The 17,373-nt window shown below is 46.7% G+C and overlaps 1 protein-coding gene across 5 annotated transcripts in view; it reads right to left on the bottom strand.

Annotated features, from left to right (window-relative positions):
- The window catches only part of ARHGAP44 (Rho GTPase activating protein 44), a 157,361-nt gene that overhangs the window by 36,821 nt on the left and 103,167 nt on the right, over nucleotides 1-17,373 (bottom strand). For all 5 annotated transcript variants that reach the window (XM_084762833.1, XM_084762836.1, XM_084762834.1 and 2 more), the window contains exons 7-8: nucleotides 12,035-12,152; nucleotides 703-771 (exon numbers count right to left, since the gene is read on the bottom strand). In XM_084762833.1, the coding sequence (XP_084618959.1) occupies nucleotides 703-771; nucleotides 12,035-12,152 (187 nt within the window). The remainder of the gene's footprint in view (nucleotides 1-702; nucleotides 772-12,034; nucleotides 12,153-17,373) is intronic.

Below are 17,373 nucleotides of genomic sequence, written 5' to 3'. Positions count from 1 at the left end.
TCTCAACTAAAAAGAGGGCAGCAGCCAGGCCAAATCAGTCACTACTTATCTTCTTGCTCTGAACTTGGCAGAAATCTTCAATAGAAGCAAATATGCCTTGGAGCGGGGTGGGGGCGGGGGGAGTTGAATGGTTTCTTGTTCTTCTCAAATCCTTTGCTGTCATGAATCTAGGTTTCTCAGCATGGCTCCTCCTGGCTTTCTGGGTTGGCCATCTCTTGTAGGGTACTGCCTGGACATCTGAAGAGGCTTAACCTTTTCCTTTGTCTCCGCCATTGACACAGGGCCACATTGACACAGCCTTCCTGAACAGGGACAAACCAGGGGCCTCTGCAGACTTCCCAAGTCCTCTAGGAAGGGGGGGGGCAACATCACTCTTGCTTGAGAATCGCTGCTAGGGGTTAACTAAACCATGATAATCCTTGGGGATGAGGTTCTGTTTTAAGCTTAGGTTTTATAAATCCACAGATGGAGGGCAGGTTTCACCTAGAGACTGTACAGACAGAGCACAGCCCCAACCCCACCCCCGCCGAGCCCCCACCCCTGCCCCACCCCCAACCCCCTGGCCCCAGGCCCGCCCCTCCTCCAGTGATGCTTTCAGGAATCACAAGGTAACAAGGCCCCTAGCCTGTATGCCCACTTCCTCTGCTGCCCACGCCATGACACTTACAGACTTTCTGCAGCCTTGCTGAGGTAGACACTCACCGTTTGAAAGTAGTTTGCATAGTCAATTTCTTTGGCCACAAAACTGTACATGTCAGCGGAGAGCTGGTCCTGTACAAGGGAAAATACACAAGCAAGGTTAAAAAAAGATATTAGGGGGGGTAGCCCACACCTGTCCCGGACAGCATGGGAGGAGAGGGCTTAAACTCTGCCGCGGCTGATTTTTCAATAGAATGCGATGTATCACACACTTTTCCTGTGGGGCTTCCAACCTCCCAGCCACGGTTCTAGGAATGGGGGATTCTGAAAGTCTACCACGCTAGAAGTCTACCCAGAGCTCTAAGTTATGGACTAGTAAGTCTGAGCTGGTGTGGGGCAGCGATGTGCAAAGGAGCTCTCTACACCTCTGCAGCTTCCCTCCACACACCCCCTACCCTCCCCACCCCCACCCCCGCCGCCATCTGCCACAGCATAGCGGCTCGCCTCCCTCTGCCACCCCCTTCTTTTTACCTTCCCATTAGCCTACAACCTCAAACTGATTATAGATGGCTGTGAGCACATGAGAAAGTGACAGAAAGGCAGAGACTTGCAAAAATCCTGGGTAGACAGGGTGCACGGCGGCAGGAGGGCATTGCTGATTTAAAACTTGGCCAACTCTGACCTCCTATGTTGCACACAAATGTAACAGAGTTAAAAGTTCTTCAGTGTTAGGCTTTCCACGGACTTGGGTGGCAACAGTCTAATGGCTGCTCTGGCATCCGGAACATTTTATTCTGAGAAGAATGGGTTCCAGTTCCAAGAGACAGGCCCAGTGTGCACGGTAAGTGTTCTCTGAGCAGCACACACTGGCGGTAATAGCATCTTGAAGATGCCATTCCTCTGTCCTTGTGTGTGGAAGCCATGTGGTGTCCAGAGGCCACGGTCCCTAGAGGAGGCACTCTCTGAGAAGAGCTGGGACACTGGAGTGAGACAGGCAGAGCGATAACACACAGAGACAACGCACATCCTGAGCAACAGAAGCAGGCAGCCTGGTGCTTCAGGAAGAGTTGGTTTGCGAGAGCTTGGGCAGTCAGCAGTGCCCTTGGCCCCTCCAGCTTGCCAGTGAGCTGGCTCTCCCTGAGAACACAGAGAGGGGAGGCATGGCCAACTCCCTTCCCAGGATCCTTACGGAGTTCTTGCATATAAGGCAACAGAACCAAGTCATAGAGGTGGTGGCAGGGGGTGGGGGGGGGGGCAGGGAGACACCTATCCTCTGGGGACCTCACTAGGACGTCTCACCTTGGTTTAAATGAACTAGACCAGCCTGAGCTTGGTCCATAAGCAATGGATGCAGAAAGTTATCTTTCATTCAGATATGCTGAGGTGCGAAGCTCCATGCCACACAGAGTTCTTATCCAACCCTTTTAGGTCAGTTCCTTGCCCCCTAGAAAACTGCCCTCAAATCTTCTATCATCTGAATTTGGGCAAGTGGACATAAACCAAACCATAGCTTTATTTACTCACTCTTTGGAGATGCTGGTGATTGAACTTGGGGCTTTACACACACACACGTGGGGCTTCTAAAGTAGAGAAGCACTTTACACCTGAGCTGCAGCCGTAGTTCCTTAGATAAGAACTAAGTTTCTAATTCGGGGTCGGCACGTTACAGAGTCCAGTGACCTCTTCTATCTGTTGATGATTATCTCGAAATACTCAGCTTGGCAAAGGTGTGACCATTATTTGCTGAATGAACAAACAGCATGAAGCCCCAGATCAGACACATTTCCCAAAGAATAAATCAGACTCCTGACCCCTTCAGCTGTTTCCTCGGAGCACTGCTCCGCAGGCTGCCAGATGCCAAATGTTTATGAGGAAGCCTCATCTCGGGTCCACCACAAGGGCCACCCCTGCAGCGGCTCTGGGCAGGAGACATCTGTCACAAGGATGAGAATGGCTTCACTAAGGCCAGAGGGAAGCAAACCAGGATCTGGTCGACAGCAGAGAGGACTCATTGCTACGTCTCATACACCTTCACGTGCTACCATGGTCTCCAAGAAGATGAAAGGATATTTTCCCCCACATTTGGTTAGATGCCTGTGCCGTTAAACCTAACAGCACAGTTTCAGAATATGCTGAACTGTAAATAAGAATAAAGGTAAAAACTATAAATCAAGTTTGTAATTGTCTAAATCACCTACAAAGAGGAAAAAAAAATAAACTACCCTCATCTATCAATATAGCTATTGGTCTCGGTTGTCAACTTGACTATTATCAGCGATGCCGAAGACTCCTGAATGACACCTACATATCTGTGGGGGTGTTTCCATGAAGGTCAGACATGAAGTAGGCAGCACCTGACAACGGGGGTGTGGCCCAGATAAAAAGGAAGTCTGAGGAAAAGAGTTGGGTGAGGCCGCCTTTGCTCCTCCTGTGTCAGACATGTCCAGTCCTGCTGCATTCTCTGATGCCATCACCCCTGCTTCTGTGGTGTTTCTCAACACCAGTGACTCTTCAGGAATGTTCTAGGCTTTAAGTGCTAGAAGGGGACTGCCAAGGCACCCAGCTTCTTGGACTGAGCTGGCTGCCAAATGTGGCATCGTCTGTGTGGAGCTGGTTTTGTGTACCTGCAGAATGCGCGAGTGAGTGGGTCCAGAAAGGCAGGGAGGTCCCTCAGCACACACCAGGGTCAGACCCCCTTCATGGAGCTCCAAATGGGGCTGTGCATGAAGCTGTGATAATGAAGTCTCAATTTCAGTAGAAACTCCAGGATACCAAAGATGCCAGAATTGTGGGATGTTTTCTTCCAGGCACTGAGTGCAGTGTCCCAAGACGGAAGTCACATGTGCCATAGGGAACATGACTGACACACTGATACAGTGACTCTGCTGTTGGACAATGTGTTTCTATGTCCTCACTAGTTTGCTGTGGAATAAGTACCCATTCGCACGTATCTGGACCCATCTCTATGGCAAAGTGGGTGGTTGATTTATGATTCTGAACACCAGAACTAAAATAGACTGCCAAACACCGATCAAAAAGATCAGTCTCCTGCAAGGAAAAAAGTCATAAATGTTTGTCTTCCATCACCGTTTTTATTTAATTGCCATCAAATATATGAGAGAAATTCAAATTATATGTTGTTAGTTTATTTTTTATAGAGGCTAATTTCCTATAGATTTATTGTGCCTGTCAACTCCATTTATTGCCCACTGTCAGTTCCCTGACTTGTACAGTGAAGAGCAATGGTCTGCGGCCCTGTGACAAATGTCGAGTTGGCTTGTCTTTTTTATTTATTTTTGTGTTTTTGAGTATATGACTCTAAGCTTTGAATTTCACTAAGAGGGTAGGACGGCTAGACTTGGCGATGCTATGCATGGCTTTCCTCTTTCTTTTTCTTTTTTCTTTTCTTTTCTTTTTTTTTTTCTAAGATTTATTTATTATGTATACAGTATTCTGGCTGCAGGCCAGAAGAGGGCACCAGATCTCATTATAGATGGTTGTGAGCCACCATGTGGTTGCTGGGAATTGAACTCAGGCCTTTGGAAGAGCAGTCAGTGCTCTTAACCTCTGAGCTACCTCTTCAGCCCCAAGCTTTCCTCTTTCTAAGGTTGATTAGCCCATAGTGTGTGTGTGTGTGTGTGTGTGGTGTACGTGTGTGTGTGTGTATGTGTGTGTGTGTGTATGTGTGTTAAACTTTGGCAAAACAACGCCTTCTGAGGATAGACCTTGTTAAGAATGACAGAGAGGGCTTGCCTCAAAGGCATGGGTTCCAGAGTTCAGACCGTCAGCGCTGATGCAGACGCCAGGTGGCCTGGGGCTGCCTGTCCTCCCGGCATTCCAGAGGGGAAGGGATGAGGGACCCATAGAGCAAATTCGCCAGCTATACGATGTGAGTGTGTGAGCTCTGGGCTCAGGTGGCAGGTGTTGCCTCAGCATATGAGGCAGAGAATGATCAAGGAAGACACCTGACTTCAGCCTCTGGCCTCCACATGCATGCACACACAAATATGTGCCTAGTACACATGCGCGCGCACACACACACACACACACTATCTGGAGAAATCCAATTTTAAAAATATGGAGTCCACTTTTTGATGCAGAATTCTCAATAAACACTAAGAGAAAAATGAAAGAATGGTATAAATAATAATTAAAGCAACATTTACTTAGAATTTCCTAAAATGAACAAAAATCCATAGATCCAGGAAAGGCAGACAACACCACACTGAATAGAATATATATAAAAATTAGACACAGATGCACAATATTTAAACTCCAGCAGTTCAAACATAAAGACAAAATCTTGGGGGAAAGTGACACAGAGAAAAAGAGCTAACTTTAAATCAAAGTGCAGGCATGCTAGCACACAAGCACGGAATATTTCAATATCAAGAGGAAAACGTTAAAATACCAACTCAGGGTACCATACACTGAGATATTATTCTTTACAAGTAAAGGAGAAATGAGGGCGTGGCCAGACAATGAAAGATTGAAGAGCTGCATTGCCCTAGACACACCACGGGAGAAACAGATGTTAGAATGATTCTGCAGAGAAAGAATGTGAGACAGGTCAGACGCCCAGAGCCGCAGAAAGAAAGAGCACAGTAGAGCAAATAATAGGAGGGAGATGAGCTTCATGTATGTAGAATGTCAGCCTCGTGTGATGTAAGATGCCTAGGAGACACCTCTGGCTGCATCTGTAAGGACATTTCCAGAGACGCTTAACTGAAGAGAGTGAGGTGCCCTGAATGCAGTGAGTGACATCTTCCCGTGGGCTAGGGCTCTGGAGTGCACAAAATGGGGAAGGAAAGAGCCAACCAAGCAAGTGTCATTGTTCTGCTTCCTAACTGGGATGTGGCTAATGGTCTTATGCTCCCCTACCACGGGCCCCTGTACCCTCCAACCAGTAGCCAAAATAAATTCTTCTTTCCCTAAAACTGGCTCTGACCTGCATTTTGTCATGGCAGTAAGAAAACTAACTGAGAGTGAAAGTAACACGTTTTCTTATTAACTGGGCTCATGGGAGACAGTTCAGGAAAACAAAACAAAACAAAACAAAACACCTAATATTAGCAACAATGTGTTCACAACAGAGAGTACTTTGTTAGAAAGTAACTTTGGGTATAGGGAGAGGCAGGCATGAGCCCTGTGTTCTCAACCAGGAATCCACAAGAGAGAAAGAGAGAACCCATTCTATAGATTTGCCCTTTGACCTCCACCTGCAGGTCAGGGTGTGCATACACGCTGGAACCTCCACACAGTAAAGAAATACACACACCGACAAGAGGACACTTTTGCTACTTAGGAAAGACTACTATATTACTTGAGAGCGGACTTGAACCAGCTGTAGGTTGTAAGTTCTAGAGAAGCCACTAAAAAAAAAAAGTAAAAATGGGAGGGTGTTATTTTAAAGGAGAGGATGAGAAGCAGATAAAATGCTCAATTAAAATTACAAATGAGCTAGGCGTGGTGGAGCACGCCTTTAATCCCAGCACTTGGGAGGCAGAGGCAGGCAGAGAGCTATGAGTTCAAGGCCAGCCTGGTCTACAAAGTGAGTCTAGGGCAGCCAAGGCTAACACAGAGCGACCTTGTCTCGAAAAACCTAAATAAATAAATAAATAAAATAAAATTATAAATGAAAGAATTATGGAAGAGGGGCAGGAGCAACATATAGAAATAAGAAACACAGGTGGCTATCAGCCTGCACCATCGGTAATCCCTCTGAAAAGCAATGCTCTAAGTCTACCACTGGAAAGACAGAGACTGTCAGAACATCAGCACAGAGCAAAGCCCAACCAACTATCTGCAGGCTAGAAGCCTCTGTAGTATTTTTGTTCTATGTGTATGACTGTTTTGGCTGCCATGTATGCACTTGTATGTGGGGTATCCCAGGAGGTCAGAAGAGGGCATCTGATCCCTTGATCCTGGGGTATAGATGATTGTGAGCTGCCAATGGGGTGCTAGGGGCCAAGCCTGGGTCACTGGCAAGAGTGATAAACACTCTTAACCACTGAGCCTACTGGGTCTCAAACACAGAAGAAACCTACTTTAAACGGAAATGCACATATAGATTAAACACAAAGGGAGGGGAGAGGCACGGGGACTCCTGCTTACAACCCTGGCACTCTGGAGGCAGAGGAAGGGCGTGAAGACGCTGAAGCTGTGACATGCAGGATGAGATCTTGCCTCACTATTCTCCTCAAAAGAAGAAAAGGGGTGTAAAAAGATACACTGCGGCAAGGCTAACCAAAAGAACGTGAGGATTGCTGCACTGTTGTCATTCTAGATAAAGCACACTCTGGAGTAAAGAAAGTTATTGGGGAGGGAGGGGTGGGTAGGAACTCCATTAGGGAGGAATCAATACTCAAGAAGACGTCATAATCTTCAGTAAACACAGAACACCAAACTGCACTCACTGATAACTCACAGGACACCAGAGGGAAACACCACCGCAGTAGAAACTGTAACAGCAGGTCGGAAGTCAGCACAAACACAGGTGAGCTCAGCAGCATCACCAGTGGCCCAGGGGGACAACATCCTCAACCCCAGCAGATGCTCACCGTCCACAAGCTCACATGCAGTCTAGACCCAGAGGGACCTCATTCTGGACCATCAGACACACTCAACAGACAGAAGAGAAGAAAAGCCTTTCAACGTCTTCGTTCAGACCGCAGTGGAATGAAATGAGAAACTGGCAACAGGCATATTTCTAAATAACCCAATCAAACCCTAGGGCCTTTTATGCCGGTTCTGTGCTGCTTGTAGGCTTCACACCTACTTTGTGAAGAGGCAGCTGGGAAGACCACAGCCACAAAGGCCTCTGGGAAGCACAGGGCTTACAGGGAACGACTCCAGTTTGCCAGGGAACCAACCGATGAACCAGATGCCCGCACCAGTGGAAACCGAGGGCAGGGGTGCACCTGTTTTTCTCTAGCAGGGGACAGTGCGTCTTCGTCCCCTAGAAGCAGCCTGCTACCTGAGCTGAGCATGCCTCCCACAGAGCAAGGACACAGTCCCAGTTCCAAAGCTCTGAGTGTCCCACCACACTCTGGCCCTCCCGAGGGGAGTTTTCCTTCTTTATGGTACACGGAGGGAGTGCTGAATGCGTACAATCCCATCTCTGTCTTTGGAAAGCTAAAGAGGCAGCAGTATGTTTTGATTAATATCAAATGAGGACAGATGGGGAAATACCAGCTCTAGGAAGACATGTGCTTTCTTTGGCTCTCACGGTTATATCCCCAGCGTTATTTTACCCACACCACTTCAACAAAACATCAACATGAAAGCCTGCGTCCAATCACAGGATTCTAATGTTTCCCGTTCATCATTATGAAACCAAGGATAACCTTATAACTGTTTGTATGCAGCTATTACATGTAGAAGAAATTATCATTAACTATAAAAATTACGTAAAAAACAGATTTTTTTCTTTTAAATTGAGTGTGTTACTTACTCATTTTTAACTAAGAATTCAAAATGGGCAAAAGATCTGAATAGATTCTTCCTTTAAAAAAATGAACACAGGTGGTAAGCAAGCACATGAAACGATTCTAACATTACTGTTATATAGGAACTTCGTATGTTATATGAAGTTTCATATGTTATAAGAAAACATATGAGCAGTATATGATCACATCCCTTTGGAAAGGCCAAAAACCTCAGGCTCCTCAGGAGCCACAGGAATGCTCCTTGCTTCAGTTGGGAATGTAACATTCCAGAATAAAGTGAAAACGCATCCACACACAAACAAATCACCTGTATCCATAACTGCCAACAGTTTGGCAGCAAGGAGCACGCTTCTGGGGGCTACAGGGACAGGTGATCTGTGCTACATCAAGAAAATGCACACTACTTGCATTTTTATTTATTATTACTATTATTATTATTATTATTATTATTATTATTATTATTATTATTATTATGTTTTTCAAGACAGGGTCTCTCTGTGTTAGCCTTGGCTGTCCTGGACTCACTCTGTAGAACTCACAGCGATCCACCTGCCTCTGCCTCCCGAATGCTGGGACTAAAGGCGTGCGCCACCATGCCCGGCCACTACTTGCATTTTTAAACACAAGCTTCTAAACCATAAGACGGCCTGAGGGAAACCTAAATGCCTAGTACCAAGTGAAAGATGGAGGCCTGCTCCAAGACAGCAGCTATATGAGTTCTAAAACCAGCAAAATGACAGAGGCAGCAAGAAGATGGGCAGCTGCCAGGATTCGGGCTAAGAAAATGTCAGGCACACGTCACACGTTTGTCCCCATCCCCAAAGTGCAAGCTAGAAGTGAGCACCAATGGGAAGTGCTGTGGTTTGCTGACTGTGCAGGTGGTTATAAACAGGGGCAGGGAACAACCTTTACCCTCTGTTTCATTTTGCTGTGGCACTAAAGGTCCTCTCAAAAGAGAATTAAACGTTTTACTGCTTTAAAAGTTATTTTAAAGGTTTAAAAAGGCAAAAAATATTATTTTTCAAGAGCTTTGAGAGAGAGAGAAACAGAGAGAGAGAGAGAGAGAGAGAGAGAGAGAGAGAGAGAGAGAGAGAGAGAAGAGAGGTTTGCCATAGGCTAATTTTATCTAAGCATCCCCGATTTGTTTTTCAGAATTTCCCACTCTTTACACACGGCTTTCCACTGTTGATCTTCAACACGTATCATAATTTCTCCAGACCCATTCCTTTTCGTATCTTTCCCTAACATTCTGTAAGAAGTTCTCAAGCATCTTTATATCACCGACTCAGTTCCCCTGTAAGGCAGATTCTGTTCTTGACTAAGAACAATTCCACGCTGGAGTTGCTTCTTCTATTTTTGCCGTCGCACTTTTGATCCTACATAGACATTTGACCCCTCATGTGTGTGTACGTGTCATGTGCTGTTTGTATGATGCATATGTGTGTACATATATAAGTAGGCTCACAGTCAGGGTCGTTCCTTGACTGCTGTCTCATTTTCTTAGGAGATGGTGTCTCTTAAGGAAATGGTCTTGTTGGGTTGGCTGGCCAACTAGCTTCAAGGACCTGTCTCTGTACTCCACGCCAGAGGCAGGGTTGCGAGCACACACCGTTAGGCCTTACCTCTCATGCCAATCCTAGAGATCCAAATTCTCATCCTTGTGACCACAACCGAGTGATCTGCCCTGCCCATTACCTCCCCCCGCCTTTTAAAAAAAGATTTATTTATTTATTATTTATACAGTGGTCTACATGTACATCTGCAGGCCAGAAGAGGGCATCAGGTTACAATCTAGATGGTTCTGAGCCACCACGTGGCTGCTGGGAATTGAACTCAGGACCTCTGGAAGAGCAGCCAGTGCTCTTAACCTCTGAGCTGTCTCTCCAGCCCTACTTCCCCCTTTTTAATCCACTGGTACATGGCATCCTTAGTTACTGAATTTTATCTGAGGCCAAGATATGTCACGCTAAGACTCAGGGGAGCCCTGGGGAAGAAGGAGAAGAAAGACTGTATGAGCCAAAGGATGAGGAAGTCTTCCGTCAGACTGTGTCTCCTAGTAATAACAGAAGCTATACCCACGAAGTCTCATCAACATGGCTGCCCACATGTGAGCAGAACAAGGACACCACCAACAGATAGGCCAACGTGGGGGAGGGAAAGCCCACTGGCCTCAGGCCTACGCAAAGAACTGGAGGCAACTGAGGAAAGCTGAGTCTGGGAGCAATAATCTTCACCAGGGAAGAGCACACCCATTAGTTATCTAGTACTGAATGGTCAGCCCTGAAAACAGGCATACAGGTAGCATTATAGAAACCAAGCACAGTATATTTACGTGTTGGGGGATATATATATATGGGAAAGACTGGAGGGAGAAAGAGGAAGGGACACATGATACAATGATAGCTTCAAAAAAATCAGAAAAAGCAAAAAGAATGATTATTATGAATTAAAAATAATACATAATCATACACATTAAACTTAATTATGTGTATGGCCTTGACTTGTAGGAGGGATTTTCTAAATTTAACCTATCCTTATGACATTTGGTAAAAGATGTAAACAAAGACTGTTATAACCCCCAACCCTCAAAAAAAAAAAAGATTCTGAATTGGATAAGTGGATATACAATAGATAAGGTATATCTATTGTAAGGCGCAATGAGCAGGAGAGAGAAGTGTTCTTCAGAAATGCCACACTGGCTTGGGATTTGCCAAATGGCCAGCCGGCCTCAGTGACTCTGGGATCTGAAGCATTTGTATTTCTCTGCTTGGTTTTCACAGAATGGCAGCCTGAGAGACAGAGGAGTCATTTTTAAAAATCCCTCAATGTTTCTAATCTCAGAGAGAAATTCTGAACGTCGTGTGAACACAAGGTCAATGGCATCTGCACAGCTGGCTATAAAAGTCAATAGACAAGGCAAGAAAGCCACAAAGAACAGACATCTTGTGAGCAAAGCGTCAGCTTCTTTAAAACTGCATGGGAAGGCTGAGGATACAGCTTAGTGGCAAACTGCTTGTCTAGCATGACAAGCCCTGCGTGATACCCCGTGTGTGCATGCACATATGTACACACGCTCGTGTACACACACACACACACACACAGAGAGCTTACACACAGTAGGAACACAATGTATTTGTAGAAGCAAGTTTTCTAATATTTGGATCTAAATATAGTTTACACAGGTTTAGCTTTCTTAGGGACCCAAACTGACACAAAGGCTTGTGAAGAGAGGTAGTATATACAGCAGCATTAGGAATGACATATGACTCATTATGTGTTACACTGTGTGTGTGTGTGTGTGTGTGTGTGTGTGTGTGTGTGTGTGTGTGTGTGTTGGGGGGAATAGTAGATAGGAACAGAACAGTAATGTGTGCAGTGAGTGACATCACCCCACAGGTGTAGGATCCCCGTTCTTAGAATTAGCCCTTCCCTGTCTCTCTCTCTCTCTCTCTCTCTCTCTCTCTCTCTCTCTCTCTCTCTCTCTCTCTCTCAAAAAGGGAAATGTTTTCTTTGCTGATCTCCACAGCTAACAGTTTAAGTGCCACCCAAAAGATAGATGGTAGATGGTAGAGACCGTAACTCTGGTAGTATTAAAAGGGAAACAAGAGAAAACATTTATTACCACAGGACTTGAGGCTCAGTCTCAATTCCCACCTGACCCTGGGGCCTACAGTGTCTTCTTTGGAACTCAGTTGTCCTAAAGTGCCCCACAAAAGTGAAGGCCAAGTCACCTTTGCTTACAGCATCAGGTCTCCCATGACAGTCCGTGCCTCCCTCTTCTGGTCACCCTCACAGCCCTGAGTCTGAGCTCATCATGGACTCACTAATGGGGACATTTTGATTGACTAGAGCACCACTGGCAGGGGTTTAAGAAAGCTGAACAATACTGACAATCCCTAAAAACTCTTCAGCCCATCCCAGGAGAGCAGAGCAGGGGAATCTGGTACCCGGCAAATCTCCACTCTGTTGGCAGCCTCCTCCATCTCCTCCCTGAGGGCATCAGCTTTGGCACCCGCAGGCTGAAGGCTGCTGGAAAGCCCTGAAGACTTGGAAGTCTGCTGCCACCTGACGGGAAAACAGGAGAGAAAGACAATGTGTGTGAGACAGATGATGGAGCCCCGGGGGTATGGCGGAGTGATGAGGAAATACCTGGCCTCAAGCTGCTAGCCAGGAGGAGTGACCAGGAGATACCAGTGCCACTGTAGGAGAGAAGCTCGCCTTCCCACAGTAGAACCCAGTGAAGCTGAGGAGCAGGCGACCCTACCCACAGGACCAGCATCCTACAGTCTGCCATCATGTCCTCTATGACTTTCTACGTGCTAAAGCCAAATGGCAGTCACCGTTGCTGTCCCCTTTTCAGTGACGAGTCATAATTGTTGACATTTATGAAGCACGGCCTGACTGGCTGATATAAGCACATGATGCAGCACGCTCAAATCAAACTAACATACCAACCATCCCATTCAGTTTTTGCTAAGACAAACTTAATCAGGCTCACCAAAGTAATACCAATGTATTCCATGTTTCAAAATTAGCAACACTGCCTTTCAGTGTGGTCTCTGCCCTTCATTTAAGTTCCCCATAGGCTCCTCGGCTTCAAATGCACCCACGTGGCTGAAGCCAACAACGGATGTGAGGAGGAAAAGGAAACACTAATAAATAGGATTAAAGGAAACACTAATAGAATTAAAAGCCAATCCGAAGGTAAAAACCTGCACTGGTAAAGCCTGGAACAGCATCAGATCAACATTTAGTTAACACATTTGTATTTCCATAAAAACTTACCATTGCAGGGAGAACCCTGGCCTCTCGAGGAAAACACTGAGGAAACAGAGGGAGAAGTGTGGACACTTCCCTCTGGGGAAGAGAGAAGGAACAGAATGGCCCTGCAAGAAGAAAGGGCTCACCAGGGTTCCTCTTGTGCTAAGTCTGAGACCTTCCCAGCTCCCAGGGACCAGAGGTAGGAGAAAAGACAGGAACGAACAGTCCATTATGTTAACTCGCCCACTGGCTCTTTTATCTTCGCCAGGAGAGACAGCTATTTCTAGCCTGTGAGAAGCACAGCAGGGCAGCCAGGATGACAAATGGAAGCCAAGGCAGACCGCAGTCTGGGAAATCGGGAAGATGAAGGGTTGGGGAAACAGGTGGGGGGGTGGCTGGCTGCTTTGCCCAAGATGATCTGAGGAGCCCAGGTAGGAGTGTGGTCATGGGTTGCCAGGTATTTCAGCTGACAAAGAGAATGGAGACATCTTCCCGGGAGGTCCACTGATGAACTGTGACAAGATGAAACAGCTTCTTTTAAATACAATATCAGCACAGACCAAACAAGGACCTTCCCTGAATCCCTAGATCACATTTGCAGCCTGACAATTGAGGGATACAAATGCCAAGACAGCATCCTCCACTGCCTTAGCCCTGAGTTAAAATCTAATCAGCAGCAAGCTAACTGGTAGCTCTGCTGGGCTTCTCTTTCTCTTGTTATTTGCAGAAAAGCACAAGAATGTGGGGCTGTAGGATTCGGGGGGGGGGCATTTAATAGCAGAAAGTCACAAAGTGAAAGAAGGCATCTCAGCCTTTCAGAATGCAACATGGGAAACCATTGTACAGAGGCTCTCAGACCTTGAGCTGGCTAGAGGCAGCCGGGAAGACACAGCCCTGGGAACCACACTGACTCCAAGATAAGAATTTAGAGAAATCCGAAAAGCGAGTATTTTAAACGATTTCTCTAAGCTAAAGCAGTCAGAGGAGCCCAGCAGGAATCTCTGAATGACTCTTCCTTTAGAGGCGTGCTCTATGCAAATGATCCATTTGTGGGTTGACTGGAACCATCCAGAAGCAACTATTTAAATAAAAGCATTAAAGTACTGAGGGATTTGGGTCACATAAAATAAGGGGCATCGTAATATATATGAGACAGCAAATACAGCTCTGTGTTGATTACAGGGTCAAGATATAATCCACCATTTGGCCAAGATACCTAAGAACCAGTTAATAGACGCTTTACAATGTGTATGTGTGTATATGTGTATGTGGGTGGGTGGGGGCGCAGGGCAGGGGGCGGGAGCCCGAAGAGATGGCTGAGTGGTTAAGGGGGCTTATTACTCTATCACAGGACTACAGTTCAGACTTCAATGCTCACATCAGTTTTCTCTCAGTACACTTAGATGTATTTCATTGACTTGAAACAGACAGGACAGAATTGCTTAACCAGTGACAAATGCATGCGTTCGATTCAACCCTCATTAAACACTGAATAAGTAAGATGGATCTGACAGATTTGCTAGCGTTGTACTGAAATTCAAAGATCGGGTCATGGAAGCGCATTGATCAAGATGTGCTGAGTGAGGACAGATGAAAACGACTTCATAGCGGGCTCCATGTGGAAGCAGTGAGGTACGGTATCGCTCATGGGCAGCAGACAGACTGATGAAAGCTTTGAAGGCCAGACGCAGGTCATCACCTGCCCGCGTAGGGACCTAAGGAAGGCAGCTGAGTCTGACTGGAGAAACAGTGCAGGCTTGGTGGGAATTCTGAGAACCAGCTCCCTCATGGGGGTAGTTTGTGAGCCCTGCTATTCAATATCACTCTGGAATTCAGTGTGAATTTCACGGCTGTATCCCGACAGCTGCTCCTCGCTGACTAAGTGTGCAGCTTGAAGGGAAAAAGGCAGGAAGCAGCGGTTGGCTGGCTGCTTGATGTGGCTTTCAGCAAAGTCATACATGGCAAATGAGGCCGGCTGCATGCAGCTACTCAAAAGCAAGGGCTGAAGGGCAAGCACGTTTGCTGAGGATGTCGCCTCATCCTACAGACCATCACCTGAGCTGACTGGAGAGTGGGTGGCTTGAGGGTTCGGGCCAGCCCTCTCACTGAAGGAAAGAGTCATGAAGAAAAGCCAGCTGAGATTGAGAGGGGCCTGAGGTACCTACAAGACCTGCCAAGAGACCTTCTATGCCCTAACTCACAACACAAAGTGGGTGACAGAAAGCCACCAATGAGATAAAGAAGATAGATTGCATTTAAAAGAGGATAGTCTATAAGGGCCATTTTTTTTTTTTTTTTTTTTTTTTTGTCTAAAATACAAATGTGACAGCAGGTTTGTTTGCTGTGGCTTGAAGGTAAAATGTCCTCTGCAGGCTCCTGTTTGTACAGTTGGTCCCCAGCTGGTGGTGCCATTTTGGGAAGTTGTGGAACCCTCTGGACATGGGGCTAAGCTGGCAGAAATGTGACTGTAAAGGCAGGGATAAAAATTTATTGGGCCTTCCGTCTAGCCAAGCTCTGCCTCCTGACTAGAATGTGACCTGCCCAGCTGCCTCAAACTCCTACCCCGTCAGCTGCCAGCTGTTCCAGCCAAGACACCTTCCCATCATGGTAGGCTGTATTCCCTGAACTGTGAACCAAAGTACCCTCCCCCGTTAAGATCTTTCTGCCAGGTGTCGCTGGCAGTGGATGAGAAAATGACGGCTACAGGGTCCAAGCTGAAATCTGCTAGCACAGAGACTGGAAAGGGGGAATTACAGATTTCCTCAGCAGATTCGAATCCATCACAGGATGCTCTGAGGTGTGAGACTGCACTCATCATGGATGAGAGGCCCCACTGACTCTTCCTCTGGCTTTCGGAATGTACACATTGCTTTATATCACTAAGCAAGGCTAGCCTCAGCCATGACATGCCGACTTACCCCCGCCCTCCTAAAAAGCCTAAACAAAACTCAGCGAGATAACAGTGACGTGCTTCCACACTAACATTCCACTCTGTGCAGTGAGTCTGCACATTCCTTATAGAAGCAAAGAAGACCTCAGGGTGAATAGCCAGGGTTTAAAGAAAACAACAACAACAACAAAACAAAACTCCAAACCCAGGGACATGCTGGTCAACACACATGACAGCAAAGAGCAGTCAGCAGGACTCCAATCAACTTCCATGACTCGAAGCTGACACCCAAATACTTGTGCCATGGGATGGCCTTGTGTGCAGTATCGAGGCACCATGGTAACAGCAAGCCCAAACTCCGCCTGCACCCTGCTCTCTGCTTCTGAGTACAGGACACGGAGGGAACCATAGTCATATCGGCATTATGTCCCTGCCCTTGCATACTAATTACTTTTGGCTGCTTGATAAAATATCATCAAAAGTGACTTCTGAACGGAAGCGACTGTTTCGGCTTACAGCTCCCAAGGGAGAGTCCATAATTCTGGGGAGGCATGGCACTGAACAGGAAGCTGAGAAGCCACGTCTCCGACCACATGCAGAAAGCAAACCAGAAGCGGGGAGGGGCGGTAAACTCCAAGCCCACCCTCAGTGATTCGCCTCCTGCAGCCAGGCTCCATCACCCAAAGGTTCCGTTACCTCCCTACGCAGTGCCACCAACCGACTGACGACTAGGTATTCAAATGCCGGGCTGCACGGGGGACGGTTTTTATTCTAACCACTCCCCGCAGTCTCCCATGAAGGGAGGTGCGGCTCACAGCCTTCCACAGCCAACAGGAGAGAAACATCAACGATACTGAACCTGTTTCCAGTCTTTTGCTTTCAAGCCCACCTGATCACTTGTAGCGAAAGGCATTTGCTTCCAACTTCAAGCCAGGCCATGACATTGTCTTTCTAATACCTATTTTGAAAAAGTCATTCGTGGGGCCTGGGGTTTGGTATGTGTCTCAACTAAAGAAACTTCCCTGCTGATCTGACCTGTGCACTTTCTAGCCATCCAACTGTAGTCTCTCCCTCCCTGACCCCCAGGACAATGGCATTTTATAGCACAGGCCTTGGTGTTGGAAAGCACTTGGGAAGCATAAGGGCACATGTTTCCTTACTTGATGCTCATGATACCTCCAGATGACAATGGCTGTCACCCCCTGTGCATAGGTTAGGAAATACATTCTAAGCAGTGACTCAGCCAAGGCCACAGGCTTACAAAGACAGCATACCTGGATCTTGTTTCCTGACTTCTGTGCCCTAAAGCAGGTTCCTAATCCTAAATCTCTCTGCCCCAAGCTTTCTGGTTTTGCTTATTTCATGAAAAGCAAACTAAGATGACAAAAGACTTATAGTAGAAACAAGTAGTTCCTTCCACATCGATGTGTGTGACTTTTTCCTTCCAATTACATTTGTAAATGCGCGCGCGCGCGCGCACACACACACACACACACACACACACACACACACACACACACGTATGCCCACACAGAGAGCACTTTAAGGATAAAAGACAAATATGTACTACGTCCACATGTAACAGCCCCAGGCAACATCAGGGCCTCTGGTGTTGGCCTGCTGAAACTGCAGATC

Source organism: Acomys minous, assembly GCF_964271855.1.
Source record: "Acomys minous genome assembly, chromosome: 16".
In the NCBI taxonomy this organism is placed as follows: domain Eukaryota; kingdom Metazoa; phylum Chordata; class Mammalia; order Rodentia; family Muridae; genus Acomys; species Acomys minous.
The sequence above is the reverse complement of the archived record's forward strand: the minus strand, read 5'-3'. Positions and strand labels throughout refer to the sequence as shown.